General features: G+C 35.2%; 2 protein-coding genes across 10 annotated transcripts in view; both read left to right on the top strand.

Annotated features, from left to right (window-relative positions):
• The first annotated feature begins 233 nt into the window (after nucleotides 1-233).
• On the top strand, nucleotides 234-8,125 carry LOC116131920. Of its 9 annotated transcripts, none has more exons than XR_004128324.1 (16): nucleotides 234-692; nucleotides 1,758-1,841; nucleotides 2,071-2,130; nucleotides 2,365-2,444; nucleotides 2,560-2,610; nucleotides 2,795-2,910; nucleotides 3,178-3,262; nucleotides 3,421-3,466; nucleotides 3,772-3,859; nucleotides 4,010-4,174; nucleotides 4,262-4,374; nucleotides 4,466-4,562; nucleotides 4,787-5,338; nucleotides 5,489-5,566; nucleotides 7,535-7,631; nucleotides 7,850-8,125. XR_004128324.1 is itself a non-coding variant. In XM_031417583.1 (12 exons), the coding sequence occupies exons 6-11, from the start codon at nucleotides 3,201-3,203 to the stop codon at nucleotides 4,494-4,496; spliced, it is 498 nt and encodes a 165-aa protein (XP_031273443.1). In that variant the 5' UTR covers nucleotides 234-692; nucleotides 1,758-1,841; nucleotides 2,365-2,444; nucleotides 2,560-2,610; nucleotides 2,795-2,910; nucleotides 3,178-3,200; the 3' UTR covers nucleotides 4,497-4,562; nucleotides 4,787-5,482. The 9 variants fall into 9 exon arrangements, 1 of the variants encoding a protein (XP_031273443.1); XR_004128326.1 differs by lacking the exon at nucleotides 2,071-2,130 and having other exon boundaries at nucleotides 4,787-4,939; nucleotides 5,285-5,338; nucleotides 7,850-8,124; XR_004128325.1 differs by lacking the exon at nucleotides 2,071-2,130 and having other exon boundaries at nucleotides 4,787-4,939; nucleotides 5,267-5,338; nucleotides 7,850-8,123.
• Nucleotides 8,126-13,549: 5,424 nt separating this feature from the next.
• LOC116131969 (protein RRP6-like 1) overlaps nucleotides 13,550-13,864 on the top strand; it is a 66,764-nt gene continuing 66,449 nt past the window's right edge. Inside the window, exon 1 of the mRNA XM_031417652.1 lies at nucleotides 13,550-13,804. Within this exon, the coding sequence (XP_031273512.1) occupies nucleotides 13,673-13,804 (132 nt within the window). The 5' untranslated portion in view covers nucleotides 13,550-13,672. The remainder of the gene's footprint in view (nucleotides 13,805-13,864) is intronic.

Genomic DNA, 13,864 nt, shown 5'->3' on the forward strand with positions numbered 1-13,864 from the left:
TGACTTCTTAATATTATGGTTTTATTTGAAATTTAAATTAATATATTCTTAAAGGTGTTTGTTTTTTTATAATATTTCTAATTAAAAAGTAAATAATCATTCCAATGACAAACACATAAAGAACCTTTTCTTATTTATCGTATTTAATTATTAAAAAAAATTCTCTTAATTAATAATTTACCTTTTAATATTTAATATTTCTATGAAATTTAAAATCCATCCAACTCCAAATCTCCAATTAACTTTAAAAAAAATTTATGTAGAAAATTCATTTTGAGAGGCAAATTAAAGTAAATGAATTTTCTATGATTAGTTGTCGATTGGCTAGTTAATGTAAACCACGACGTTCGGACTAGTCGTCCTTTGATGAATTTGAGAAGAGAAAGGGTAAGAAGAAAGGAGAGGGAGGAAATGAAGATGGGTTTCAGTTGGTTTATGGGAAGAATAAGAAGGGAGAGTCTGTCTCTGTGGTGAGTGGTGGTGGTGACTCAGTGAGTCGGATGAAGGTGCAGGGAGACTCGGTGAATGTGAAAGTAAAGGAAAAGAAAGAGAGAGCTAAAGTGCCGTTTCATATACCCACTATAAAGAAACCTCAAGAGAAGTATAATATCTTGGTGAATAATTTGAACCAGCCATTTCAGCATGTTTGATTACAGAGGAGTGAGGATAATCACCGCTTTCTCCATTCTCTGGTTAGTTTTTTTATTATTTTTTCATTTCTTTTTTGCGAATTATTGTTTAGTATTTGATTTGATTAGGACAGTAATCAGTGTCTGGACAGAAGAAGCTTTTGAGGTCTACGAAAAACATGTTATTTTCAGTCTTTGAATTCTAATACCGACTAGCTTTATTCACTCTCAGAATAATTTATTCAAATAATTTTTGTTATTATAGAAAACTGTAGGTTTTGGCTTTATTGCGGGGATGTCATCCTGGATAATGCTACTATGCTAGGTAGTATGTAGATGCAAGTGATGTTGATTTGTAGTCTTATGATGACGTTTCTTGGATACAGCCAAGATCTTTCAAAAGATGACTTGATATGTCTATATCGAATTCTCTTTGCCCTACTGGTTCATGTCTATAAGTCACTCCTCAAATGCTACCACTATGTGATTAATAGTTTTAAAATTTTCTCCCATTTTCTATTTAGTGGAAGGATGGTTAGATGTTGATGCTTTTTTTTACTTGTTTGGATTTTCATAGTATGTCATAGCTGCTAAATTGTGGAGTGTAAATGAATTTGCGGTAAAGTCTTGACTGCTGATTTATTTTTAATTGGTACATTGACGTGGGGTACTTAGCCAAAGATTTTACCATAATAGTCTTTGCAGCATCTTTAATTTCTACATTTGTAGAGAACTGTGTTTGCACAAAACTATTATACTCAGGGGATAAAGTGTAGTTAAGATCCGAATCCTTTAAGTGATATGGTGCACAATGAGGTTTTCAGCAAACTGCACCACCCCAGACCCAACCACGACACAGCGCCGCCCCCCCCCCCCCCCCTCCTTCTGTTGGGTTAATAGTATAAACTGTCTACTTTTTCTACTTTCCAAGGATTGACTTGCCTGATGCAAATTTCTACCAGAACTGAAGATTTTGTGGTATATAGATGAAAACTTTGCGTCCATGTGGGCCCATATCTTCAGGAAGTTAAGACCCTACCAAGAAAGTGGTTTTTCTCTTCAACCACACGACTCTTTTGGCTTTATGACATATCTACTTTATTTAATGATAATATTTAATGTAAATAGGTCGCGCATGGAGCAGATCTGGATATTGTATCGCTTCAATGAGACCTTGGCATATATATTTGCAATATGTTTGATACTTGACAGGTTTGCGCTTTGAATCGACTACTTTGAAAATTAGGATTTTATTTTGAGTTAAATTGAATTTCTCATATTAGATTTTATCGGGAATTTTGGATTTAAGATATCACATATGGTCTTATTTGCAATTAATGATGCTCAAACTTGCTTGCTAATGAATTAGTTAGGCTGACGCTCTGTTTCATATTATGCTTTCGTATTTTCAATTCATTTCAATTTTTTTTTTTTTTTTCAGTCAAAGTTTGGCTTCAAAAAGGAGCATTTATTAGTTTCTGACTCCAGTAAGAAATAATCTGTATGTAGCAAGTCGATTTTACTAAAGTAGTTTTTAGTTTTTCATGTGGACTATGCATATTGATGTATTCACAATACTTGGTCTGTTTTTGTCCCCTTTTGATGATGTTATTTGTTATGCTTCTGATCTTTTATATTTTCCTTGCCTAATATGTTCTTAGCTTATTTTAAGTAATGCTGATATTGTGATTTGTGATTGAATTGATGGTGAAATTTCTATTTGACTTTATGTCAGGCCTCAAGGGTCTTGAAATTGGAGAGAAATAGTTTGGAGTATCTTCTACAGCACTTTTGTGGAGTTACTGCCAACAAAGAGTGGGTCCTTTAATTTACTTCTGATTCTCTCCATAGTTTGGTTTCTTTTCCTTTTTCTATATTTTATGTTTCAATCCTTCCTTTCTGCTAAGGTTGATCAGTTAACTCATTGCAGATATCAGGATGCAGATTGGAGATTACTCCTCCTTCCCAATGAGATGCTGAGGTAAGTTTGGCTTTCTATTTCTATTTTTCGTTTCTAACTTCTGTTTTTCTGATATTGATTTCTTGAAAATAAAGTGCAGATACTCCTGTTGGTAATGAATTTATCTCCATTTGCTAACATTGAAAAGTATTTTACATTTGGAGGTTGGCATATCTGAACAATTTGATTTTACTTGCGATGACAGATATGTCAGAGAAGAATAGAAGATACACACTATTTGTTGTACGTATATGATATGATGAAAATCAAATTGTTTCCATGTCTAAGGAGTCTGAAACCTCTGATGCTTCATTGATAGAGGTATAATTCACGCAAACTGTGTGTTCTTTTATAAGTTCCTTATGGATCTCTTTGACAATGTAGAGCTTGTTTTGCCTTCATTTTGATCCTTGTTTCTGCTTGTGAATTATGCATCATTGAATCTGAAGAGAGTAAATGAAGTCTTTGTTTGACATTCCCTCATGTCGCATTGTCTTGGGTACACTGCCTAGATTTTTGAGAAAATGATTGTTTCAATAATTATTGACCATAATTTCATCATGTTGAGCAAATTTGACTTACACACAGGTCTACAAGCGTAGTTATGATATATGCATGCAGCTGTATTAAAAAGAGCTTCTGACAGAGAATTCATCTCTATATATATATATGGGTTAGTTCCTTATCGTCTCAGTTTAAGGTGACAGCCACCTGCTTGTATTTAACATCTCTTATTAAAAATTATTCCTTGTTATCCTTTCTTTGTAAAATTTTATCTACATCTCTTATGTATCATTTTTTTGAGCAGAAACTAATCATACGTTGAAATAGGTTGCAGGGGCCTGAATAGAATGCTCAGCAGCTTGCCATTGTTGCAGTAAGTTGTTGTTTGTTTTTTATTTACATTAACCATCTTATATGCATGAGGATTGTAAGCCCCAGGAAATGAACTATCTACAATACAGAGACTTATCTTTGACATCTTTGACAAGCCTCAAATGGCACCATAGTCATCTGTATGGTTGTCTCAAGGATTATACTTTTACATTTTAAGTTGATTTGATGATACTTGGGAGACCAACTGATTGACACTTTATTATAATCTACTTATATGGTTATAATGTATTTGTGTATACATGTCTACTTCATTTTCTTATAGGTCCCAACTTAAATGGTTTGCAGGGCTATTGTCAATGGCGAGATGCTGTTGCTGGTGCAGAGGATGAACGTACTGGTTATATTTTACCTATCAAAACTCTTCTTGAAATTGGTAAAAACTGCTCCAAGTTGGTGTTGCTTGTTTCCAAGGATTCCCTTCCATATGCTCTTTAATCCCAGAAACGCCATCAATGGATCTGTCCAAACAAATTTACATCTGAATTTGCTTTTCCATTTTCAAGAACATCTGATTCCTTAACAGGTTGAAGGAGTTGAAGGCATCATGGCTGCCTATGCGAATGCTCTCCACAATGTTTCTCTGGCAGGACCTACTCTGTTTGGCCAGGTGATAAACATGGCTGCACAAATTACTGGTCAGTCCCTCTCACATGACAGTAGCAAGTATTTTGTCTTGCTCATTATAACGGTAAATATAGTTGTAACTTCTTCTTATAGTTTTCTTTTTCTTCGTTCATTCTATCTGTGTGATTAATCAATTTGTAACCTTTTCTAGGATGGAGTTCTGACAGATCTTCAAGAAACCAAAGATGCTTTGGTGAGAGCATCTGATCTTCCCCTTCAATTCTTAATGTGGGAGTGGGAGGTGCTGATTTTACACAAATGGAGGTACACTGTTGTTCTCCTAACTCAACCCCTAACTCAACCCTATAGAAGATTTAGTTTAGTATATGTGGTCTAATCAATTACTTATTTTCAGATTCTGGATGCTGATAATGGCAACTGGTTAGAAAGCTCTACAGGTCGTGTAGCTACACGAGACATTGTACAATTTGTTCCTATGCGAGAAGTTCAAAGTGAGTGCATATTGCACCTCCCTCATCTTAAAATTAATCCATTATTGCTTTTTACATGTTTTTCAAGTGCAGAACTTGTTGCAAAAGTTTTTTGGCTACTTTCATTAGATTGTGTCCATAGTATAAGACTCTTAGTTCTGATTTGTGGTATACTTGAACAAAAATTTCTTCTCATTGCATAATGTATAGTGCTTTAACTAACAACTTGATTGTGTTTTGTACAGGAGGCCAGATTTCTGTTGTTCAAGCACTTCTGGAAGAGCTGCCTGGACTGTTTCTGGGTTACATGCGATCTAGAGATGTCAAACCACTCAATCTTCACGCGGCCCAAACACCTGCTTTATAAAATTTAAATACCACCAAAATTCCAAAATCGGGTAAAGATGTTAGGATTAACTGTTCATATGAAGTAGCAATTGATGGTATAGATATTAGGGTGAAGCTTTTGAAGCTTCATCAATGATTTGATTAACTGTAAATAATGATGAGATGATGAAATTTTGTTTTTTATTAGTGATAATTTGATTGTTTACATACGTTCTTGGGCAATAACAATTGAGTTACTAAAAGTTTCTGGCAATTTAAGTTTATCCATCCATCATTAAAATGTTACTTCTAGAAATTCAAGAGTTTAGTTTGAAGTCTACTCAATATATGCATAGTTCGAGTTTTCCCGAATTATTAAATCTCTGAAAATTTCCTAGTGAAATATTTTCTCATAGTGAAGAAGCTTGCAATCCTTGGAAGATCCATCATAGTCAAGAAGTGTAGTTGACGTAAGTCAATCTTATCGACTACTTCATTGTTGTTGGCATGATCTTCTCTTTCCATAGCAAGAATCTCTTTCATGTTCTTGCAATCTACCACTCTGATTCTTTGAAGTTGTTGAAGGCAGCTTTTTTATTTCTATGATTTTTATGTTGCAGAAAGACCTTGTTGGGGGTTGACCAAATTGTAAAGAGTTAGAGACTCCAAAAGGGAAAAGGCAGGAAACGCATCATGAGGTACGCCAGGAATATTGTGTACATGAAGATTTTTCAATCGTGAAAAACCTTCTATGTCTGATTCATAAAGAATATTCTTGATACCATGCAATTTGTCCAAACATAAGAATTCAACATTCTTGAACCATTGTAATTCCTGTGACTAAATAATAGAATTAAGCTTCAGTTTCAGCGTTCTTAAATTTACAAGCTCATTATATGTATGGCTCTCAAATCTCAATACTCATTTATTTCCCAGGATGGTCACCATCTATTAGGCATGGCAATGGGGCGGGGCGGGGCGGGGCGGGGATCTCATTCACCGTATCCATCCCCACCCTCAAAATCATTCCCCACCCCTGCCCCATCCCCGTTACGGGGATGACAAGAATTCCCCTTCCCCGCCCCAAAGGGGAATTTTGGAGGCCCGTCTCCGCCCCGTTAATTTTATATAAACATAAATTAATTTGAGCATTACTAAACACAATAGTTAATTCTCGTCCACATGACAAACACTTAAATTAATCGTTTAAACATAATTAATTATACATAAATATGGGTCAAGGTTTGTTCTTGTTCAATTGTTTAGGGTGAGGGAATTAGAAAAATATGGGTTTATATAGGAAGGATAATTGTGTAATTAGGTGAAATATAAGGATATTAGTGAAAAGTAAATATATATATACATTTTTTTAATTTTATGTATTATATACGGGGCGGGCCGGGGGAAAGGTATCGCCCACCCCTGCCCCATCCCCGAGGACGGGGATTAAAACACCCCCCACCCCCGCCCCTATCCCCAAAAAAACCGGGGCTTCCCAGCCCCACATGGGGCGGGGCGGGACGGGTCCCCGAAATCTCGGGGAACATTGCCATGCCTACCATCTATATTCCTTTTGTCGTATGAGTTTATATTTAGTTTTATGTGTTGCATCAATGTTAATATATAATAGTTGCATTTTTTTTTTTTAATGCTTTGGTCCTATACCTATTATCTTATTAGACCTCTTTCTAAATACATCTTATCAACAAATTTCAATAATCTATATATATAATATATTTCACTTAATTATTATTATATCTCTTTGCACTCTGCATCTCTAAAATCACAGACACATTAATGATTAATCACCCTCATTTCTCATGAGTTCCATTCAGTTTCAAGGCCTCCAAATTGGGGATAACAACATGTACTCAAAGTTAATTTTTTTATTTTTTTGAGTATTTTCCTAGATATATCACGTGGCATTTTTACTTTGAAGGATCCCCTTGTTCAACGGATACATGTGCTATTTACACTCCACTTAAAACACCCCCCCCCCCCCCCCCCCCCCCCCCCCCAAAAAAAAAAAAAGGTTTCCTGTGTTTACAAGTCTGTCTAACTTGCAATTGCATGATGAGTCGCCAAACAGGAAAAGCTTATATTTAATATGGAATTATCACTTGACACACTTTGAGGTTTGGTCAAACATGAAAAACCTCTTTAGGTACTAGGAATTATGCAGAACCTTTTACCGTTTGTCAGATGTCAGACATTTTCTGTTACTTTAGACAATCATCAGCCCTGTGTCCATCCCTCAGCCACATCTGCCGCTCCTTCCTCCATCTCTGACAATTGTTAGCCCCTCTCTCCCTTCCTCACCCACTACCGCCACCTCCCTCTCTCAATCATCCATCTCTCCTTGATCAATTCAGGTTTGTTTTTTATTTCTGAGTATGGAGGATAGAGGTAAAGGATTGTGAAGAACCGTCTGTGTGGGTTTTGTTGATAAAGTAAGTCTTGAAGAGGGACAGTGGTGATTTCATTTTTATTTATTTTTTTACTTTTGTAAAAATTAACTAAAATCTAACTTATCAGTTTTCCTTTTGTGTGGCTCATTATAACGGTAAATGTAGTTATAACTTATTACACCGTTGTTCTTCTAACTCAACCAACCCCATGGAATATTTAGTTTACTATACATTGTCTAAGCAATTACTTATTTTCAGATTCTTGATGCTGATAATGGCAACCGATCAGAAAGTTATACAGGTTGGGTAGCTACGCGAGTTGTTGTACAATTTTTTCCTATGCGAGAAGTTCAAAGTGAGTGCATATTGCACCTCTCTCATCTTAAATAGTCCATTATTACTTTTTACATGCTTTTCAAGTGCAAAACTTGTTACAAACGTTGCTTGGTTACTCCATTAGATTGTTTTGATAATATAAGACTCTGGATTCTAATTTGTGAGCTTGAACAAAAATTTCTTCTCAAGGTATAACGTATAATGCTTTAGTTAACAACTTGATTGTGTTTTGTACAGAAGGACAAATTTCTGCTGTTCAAGCACTTTTAGAAGAGCTGTCTGGATAGTTTTTGAGTTACATGCAATGTAGTGATATCAAGCCACGGGGCCCAAACACCTGCTTTATAAAACTCCAAAATCAGAGGATTGCACTGTTCATATGTAGTAGCAATTTAGATGGTAAAAAATTTAGGATGGATACATTGATAATTTGATTAGACAATGAAATTTGTTTCTGTTAATAATATTTGATTGTTTATATACGTTCTTGGGCAAGAGCATTTGCTTCAAATATTTAGTCTTTGTGAGCATCCTAGTATATTTCTCGTCCTCTCTTCATAATGAGAATAATTTTTTCGCTTACATTTTCACTATAAGAAGACCCAAATTGCTTTTATTTTTAGCTTTAATTATAAAATTTGTACATAGTTATGTAATAATCTTCAATCATCTGTGATAAAATAGATGGTGAATATGCCGTGATTCTCTGTGATTTTCTTTACAATTGGATGATTTCTTCTTACCATTCAAAAAACATCTCCTTAGATAAATCATCTTATCTGGAATTGCTGATCAAAGAATCAATGATCAAACTGTTTGCATAGGGTAGCATTAAAGTAAAGGAATTAGGACAGAATTTTTACGACCGAATAATTGGATAATTAGATTAGCAGTAAGAATAATGAGTATTTTGGCTATGTTCTTCAGATATGCTGTCCCAGAATGTGAACTACAAGGTTATCTGCAAATAATTTGAGGAGATCATCAACGTGGCTTCTTCACAAATTGTTGGTCAGTCCCTCCCTCATTTCAGGGAATTTCAGGATCAAACGGTTAAACATTTCAGCGTCAACTAGAAAATGTGAAGGAACTTTCCAGTATTAAACCTGAAATGACAAAACGGGGGAAATAGACTGCCGTAACACTTTCAAAGAAGCAACCTCACCATGGAGGAAAAGATAAAAGCAGAACAATGAGGATGAACTGAAGGCCCTCTAATAGTCTGAAACCAAATTGATGATAGTTTATCTTTGAAAAAAAAAATTGAACTGATAATTGCAACATCACAATGAATTAAGAAAATTACAAAAGCAGAAAAATGGAGATGAAAAGCGAAGGCACTTTTATCGTCCGACTTAAAGCACAGGAACATGAACTGCGATGCCTCACAAACTACACAGAGGTCTTATTCCTTGATGTTTGACCCGAATCAGTTTTAAAAACTGTGACATTCTGTAATCCTATGCAAAATATATCGAAAGTGAAAGCATGGTGACTCTGAACTACGAACTGATTGCAGTTTTTATCATTGAAGATTGAAAGTAAAATAAATATTTCTATATAATCATATAACGTTTTAGGTTGATAGATATTTAGATAATTACCAATTGTAATTCTGTAGCTGCTGTATGCTTAGGAGTTTATTGATTCCCACATAGATGTATCATATGATTTATCATTAATTAATATGATCTGGCTATGAGTAAGACTTTGTGTTCTTTCTGCTACCATTGTTTTAATGCATGAAATAATTCACCTTTTGTGTATAAGGTAAAATGCATTAACTAAAAATACTTACCTGCTGTGTGTTTTCGACAGGACAAATTTCTGTAGCTCAAGATCTTTTGGATGAGCTTCCCGGAAGTTTCTGAGCTACCTGCAGTGTAGAGATATCAAACCACTCAATGTTCAAAGCAGTCCAAACAAATCCTTGAAAAACTTAAGATATCACCAGCATATCAATATTAGTCTAAACATAATGGGATTAGAATTGTTCACGCATAGCAGCAATCAATTTGGTAAAGATATTAGGACAGTTTTATAGCTGCATTTCATGATTTAATTAGTCACAAGGATGATGAGAAGAACAAATTTGCTTCTGTAAGTGATATTTGATTGTTTACATATGTTTGTGGGTAAGACAGAGCTTATGTGTGATTTCAAATTTCTTGAGAATCGTAACAGAGACAACAACAGGACAACACAATGCACAATGGTGATTACAACAAAACAAGGAGTGGATGGCTGTGGGATATAAGCAATTGAATTGTTTTGTGTGACTTTCTACTATCAACCCGTAATATTGCCTTTGCTAGATTGCTGGCACAAATTATCAGATTACGGGCACACTTTCCAAATTACCCAATTAAAGCAATACGTCTGGACAATGTTACTGAGTTTACCTCAAAGACATTTGATGACTATTGTACGGCAATGGGAATTGATGTTGAGCACCCAGTACCATATGTACATACCTAGAATGGTATGACAGAGTCATTTATAAAGCGTATCCAATTAATTGTGAGAACTTTGCTGCTATATACGCAATTACTGATTTTTGTCTGGGCTCATGCTGTTTTACATGCTACAATGTTAATTCGCCTAAGACCCACTGCATATCATCAATACTCTCCAATACAACTTGTATTTGGACAGCAACCTAATATATCCCATTTAAGAACTTTTGGTTATGCTGTGCAAGTTCTAATTGCACCCCCTCAACGCACCAATACGGGACCCCGACGTCATTTGGGAATATATGTTGGCTATGAGTCGCCATCCATCATTAGATATCTTGGCCCCTGATGGGTGATCGGTTTACTGCACGTTTTGCAGATTGCCATTTTGATGAGACAATATTTCCTCTTTTAAGGGGAAAGGTAAAGCCTCCTAAAGTAAGACCTAAAATTTCTTGGAAAGTAAATTCTATGTCTCATTTAGACCCTCGTACATCTCAATCTGAAATTGAAGTGCAAAGAATAACATATTTGCAAAATATTGCCAACCAAATGCCTGATGCATTTACAGATGCAACAAAAATAACGAAATCATATATTCCTGCTATGAATACACCAGTAAGGATTGATGTTACTAATGAACAGTCTATGCGGGCAGTAATTGATTCATCTGTTACACGCCATAAGCATGGTAGGCCTATTGGAGCCAAGGATATTGTTCCTAGAAATCGAAATGACAAAATCAAATAGGTGCCAATATTGACAATGTTGGAATAATTGACAATTCCACATCTCCTAAACTAACTCCAAAAGAGTTAACAATCCCTAAACGGATACAAACCCCTAAAGAGGAACGAATCCCTGAAGGAATGCAAGAACATAGAAATGAAGAAATTTCTATAAACTATGCTTATAGTAAAGAAATGTGAAATCTTGAAACAACTATTGTTGATAACATATTTTCATATGCAGTAGCTACTAAAGTTATGAATGATGAGTTTGAGCTATGTTTTGTTGATGAATGTCAAAAGAGACATGATTGACCAAAATGGGAAGAGGCAATTCAAGTAGAATTAACCTCCTTAGCTAAACGTAATGTATTTGGAACTATAGTCCAAACGCCTGAAAAGGTGAAACCCGTAGGGTACAAGTGGGTATTCAGAAGGAAACGAAATGAGAAAAATGAGATTGCTAGGTATAAGGCTAGACTAGTGGCTCAAGGTTTCCTGCAGAAACCTAGAATTGACTTTGATGAGACGTATTCACCAGTGATGGATGCTATCAGATTTCGACACTTGATTGGTTTATTAGTCTCAGAAGGACTCAATATGCGTCTCATGGACATTGTCACTGCGTATTTATATGATACACTAGATACTGATATCTATATGAAAATCCCTGAAGGATTTAAAGTGCCAAAAGCAAATAAAAGGAACATGTATTCAATAAAATTGCAAAGATTGTCATATGGGTTGAAACAATCAGGACGAATGTGGTATAATCATCTTAGTAAATATCTTATTAAGGAAGGATTCATCAATGATCCTGTATGCACGTGTGTCTTTATAAAAAGGTCAGAATCAGGATTTGCAATTGTGGTAGTATATGTTGATGACATGAACTTAATAGGGACTCTTGAAGAGGTCACAAAAGCTGTTGAGTACTTAAAAAGAGAATTTGAAATGAAAGATTTGGGAAAAACAAAGTATTGTCTCAGCCTGCAGATTGAGCATTGTTTAGATGGAATTTTGCTCCATCAATCAAATTATACTGAAAAGCCCCAATGATAGTTTGGTCTCTTGATCCTAAGAAGGAAAGAAGACGATGAAAAGATACTTGGTCATGAAGTACCGTATCTAAACGCAATATGTGCATTATTATGTTTAGCACAATGTACGAGACTAGACATAGCATTTGCAGTGAATCTATTGGCAAGATTTAGCTCTACACCAACTCGTTGACATTGGAATGGGATCAAACATATCTTTCGTTACCTCAGTGGAACAAAAGACTTGAGATTATTTTATCTAAGGAAGTCCGATAATAATCCTAAATTAGTTGGCTATACAAATATTGGGTACCTTTTTGATCCCCACAAAGCCCGCTCATAAACGGGATATGCTTTCACTTATAATGGTACTGCAATATCATGGCGTTTTACAAAACAAACATTGGTTGCCACTTCCTCCAACCACTCTGAGATTCTTGTGCTCTACGAAGCCAACTGAGAATGCGTATGGTTAAGATCCGTCATTCATCATATTGAAAGTACATGCAAATTGCCATGTATCTCAGATGCTCCCACAATTATAAATGAAGACAATGTAGTGTGTATTGCTCAAGTCGGTGAAGGATATATCAAAGGAGAATGGAACCAAGCATATTTCACCGAAATTCTTTTACACATACAAACTCCAACAAAATTGAGAGATTGATGTCAAACAAATACGCTTCAGTGATAATCTTGTAGATTTATTCATTAAGGCCTTACCGACATCAACATTTGAAAAGCTAGTGTATAACATCGGTATGCGACGGCTCAATAAATTACTAAATTAATTCTACCATTATGAGGGGGAGCATTGATCAAGAGAAGCATTGATTAGGGAGAGTTTTTTGTACTGTCTGTTGTACTAGACATATGTGCACTGTACTCTTTTTTCATTGATCAAGTTTTGTCCCACTGGGGGATGTTGAACCTGTAAAACCCACATCACTAGAGGAAACACCATTCAAGCTTTTGATGTAAAAAACACAAACAATTTTTAAAGTGGTTCAGGAAGTTAAAACTTAAGCCTACATCTACTGTTAACTTATTGCTTTTGATAGATTACAAGAATAACAATAAGTTCTGCCTAGAATAATTTGGTAACACCTCTCTTATCGTTGGAGGGGGTTTATATACAAATTTGTAAAAAAGGATAAAAGAGAAATTATCGAGATTGCAATCAAATTCAAATTACAATTATGATATTCTCGTGATTATGCGCTAAGATCGTGCCATCATTGCTGTTGATATGATCTCTTCCGAAATATCCAAGATTTGAGCTTATCTGTGATTTGTCGAACAATTGCTAGGGTTGGTCGTAATTAGCTTGTGCTGGGTTGAGCTATATCTCGACGAGCTTATACTGGGTCGGACAAGTACTGAGTTGAACTAATTTTAGGTCGAACTACATCCCTGCGGGCTTCTAACTTCTCGGAACTTAATAGAAAAATCACACACAACAGTTTTTATTTTTGTATGATATTTTTAATTAAATAGTAAATAATCATTCCAATGACAAACACATAAAGAACATTTTCTTATTTATCATTCCTTTGATGTATTTAATTATTAATAAATTTTCTTTTAATTAATAATTTACATTTTAATATTTAATATTTTATTGAAATTTAATGTAAACGACGACGTTATGAAAACTGGGTGGGATGAAAGCAGAGGGGAAATGAAGATGGGTTTCAGTTGGCTTAGGGGAAGAATAAGAAGGGAGAGTCTGTGTCTGTGGTGAGTGGTGAGTGGTGGTGGTGACTCAGTGAGTAGGGTGAAGGTGCAGGGTGACTCGGTGAATCTGAAAGTGAAGGAAAAGAAAGAGAGAGCAAAATGCCGTTTCATATATGCTCTATAAAGAGACGTCAAGAGAAGTATAGTATCTTGATGAATAATTTGAACCAACCATTTCAGCATGTTTGGTTACAGAGGAGTGAGGATAATCAGCGCTTTCTTCATCCTCTGGTTAGTTTTTTAATTATTTTTTTCATTTCTTTTTTGCGAATTATTGTTTAGTATTTGATT

This window comes from Pistacia vera, unplaced genomic scaffold, assembly GCF_008641045.1.
Source record: "Pistacia vera cultivar Batoury unplaced genomic scaffold, PisVer_v2 Contig1070, whole genome shotgun sequence".
NCBI classification, from domain to species: Eukaryota; Viridiplantae; Streptophyta; class Magnoliopsida; order Sapindales; family Anacardiaceae; genus Pistacia; species Pistacia vera.

Excerpts from the sequence above, each read along its gene's own strand:
- LOC116131920 (XM_031417583.1), top strand. The coding sequence starts at position 3,201 with ATGCATGCAGCTGTATTAAAAAGAGCTTCTGACAGAGAATTCATCTCT. Across the intron at positions 3,467-3,771 it reads AGCAGCTTGCCATTGTTGCA|GGCTATTGTCAATGGCGAGA; the intron begins GTAAGTTGTTGT and ends AATGGTTTGCAG. Across the intron at positions 4,175-4,261 it reads TTGTCTTGCTCATTATAACG|GATGGAGTTCTGACAGATCT; the intron begins GTAAATATAGTT and ends AACCTTTTCTAG.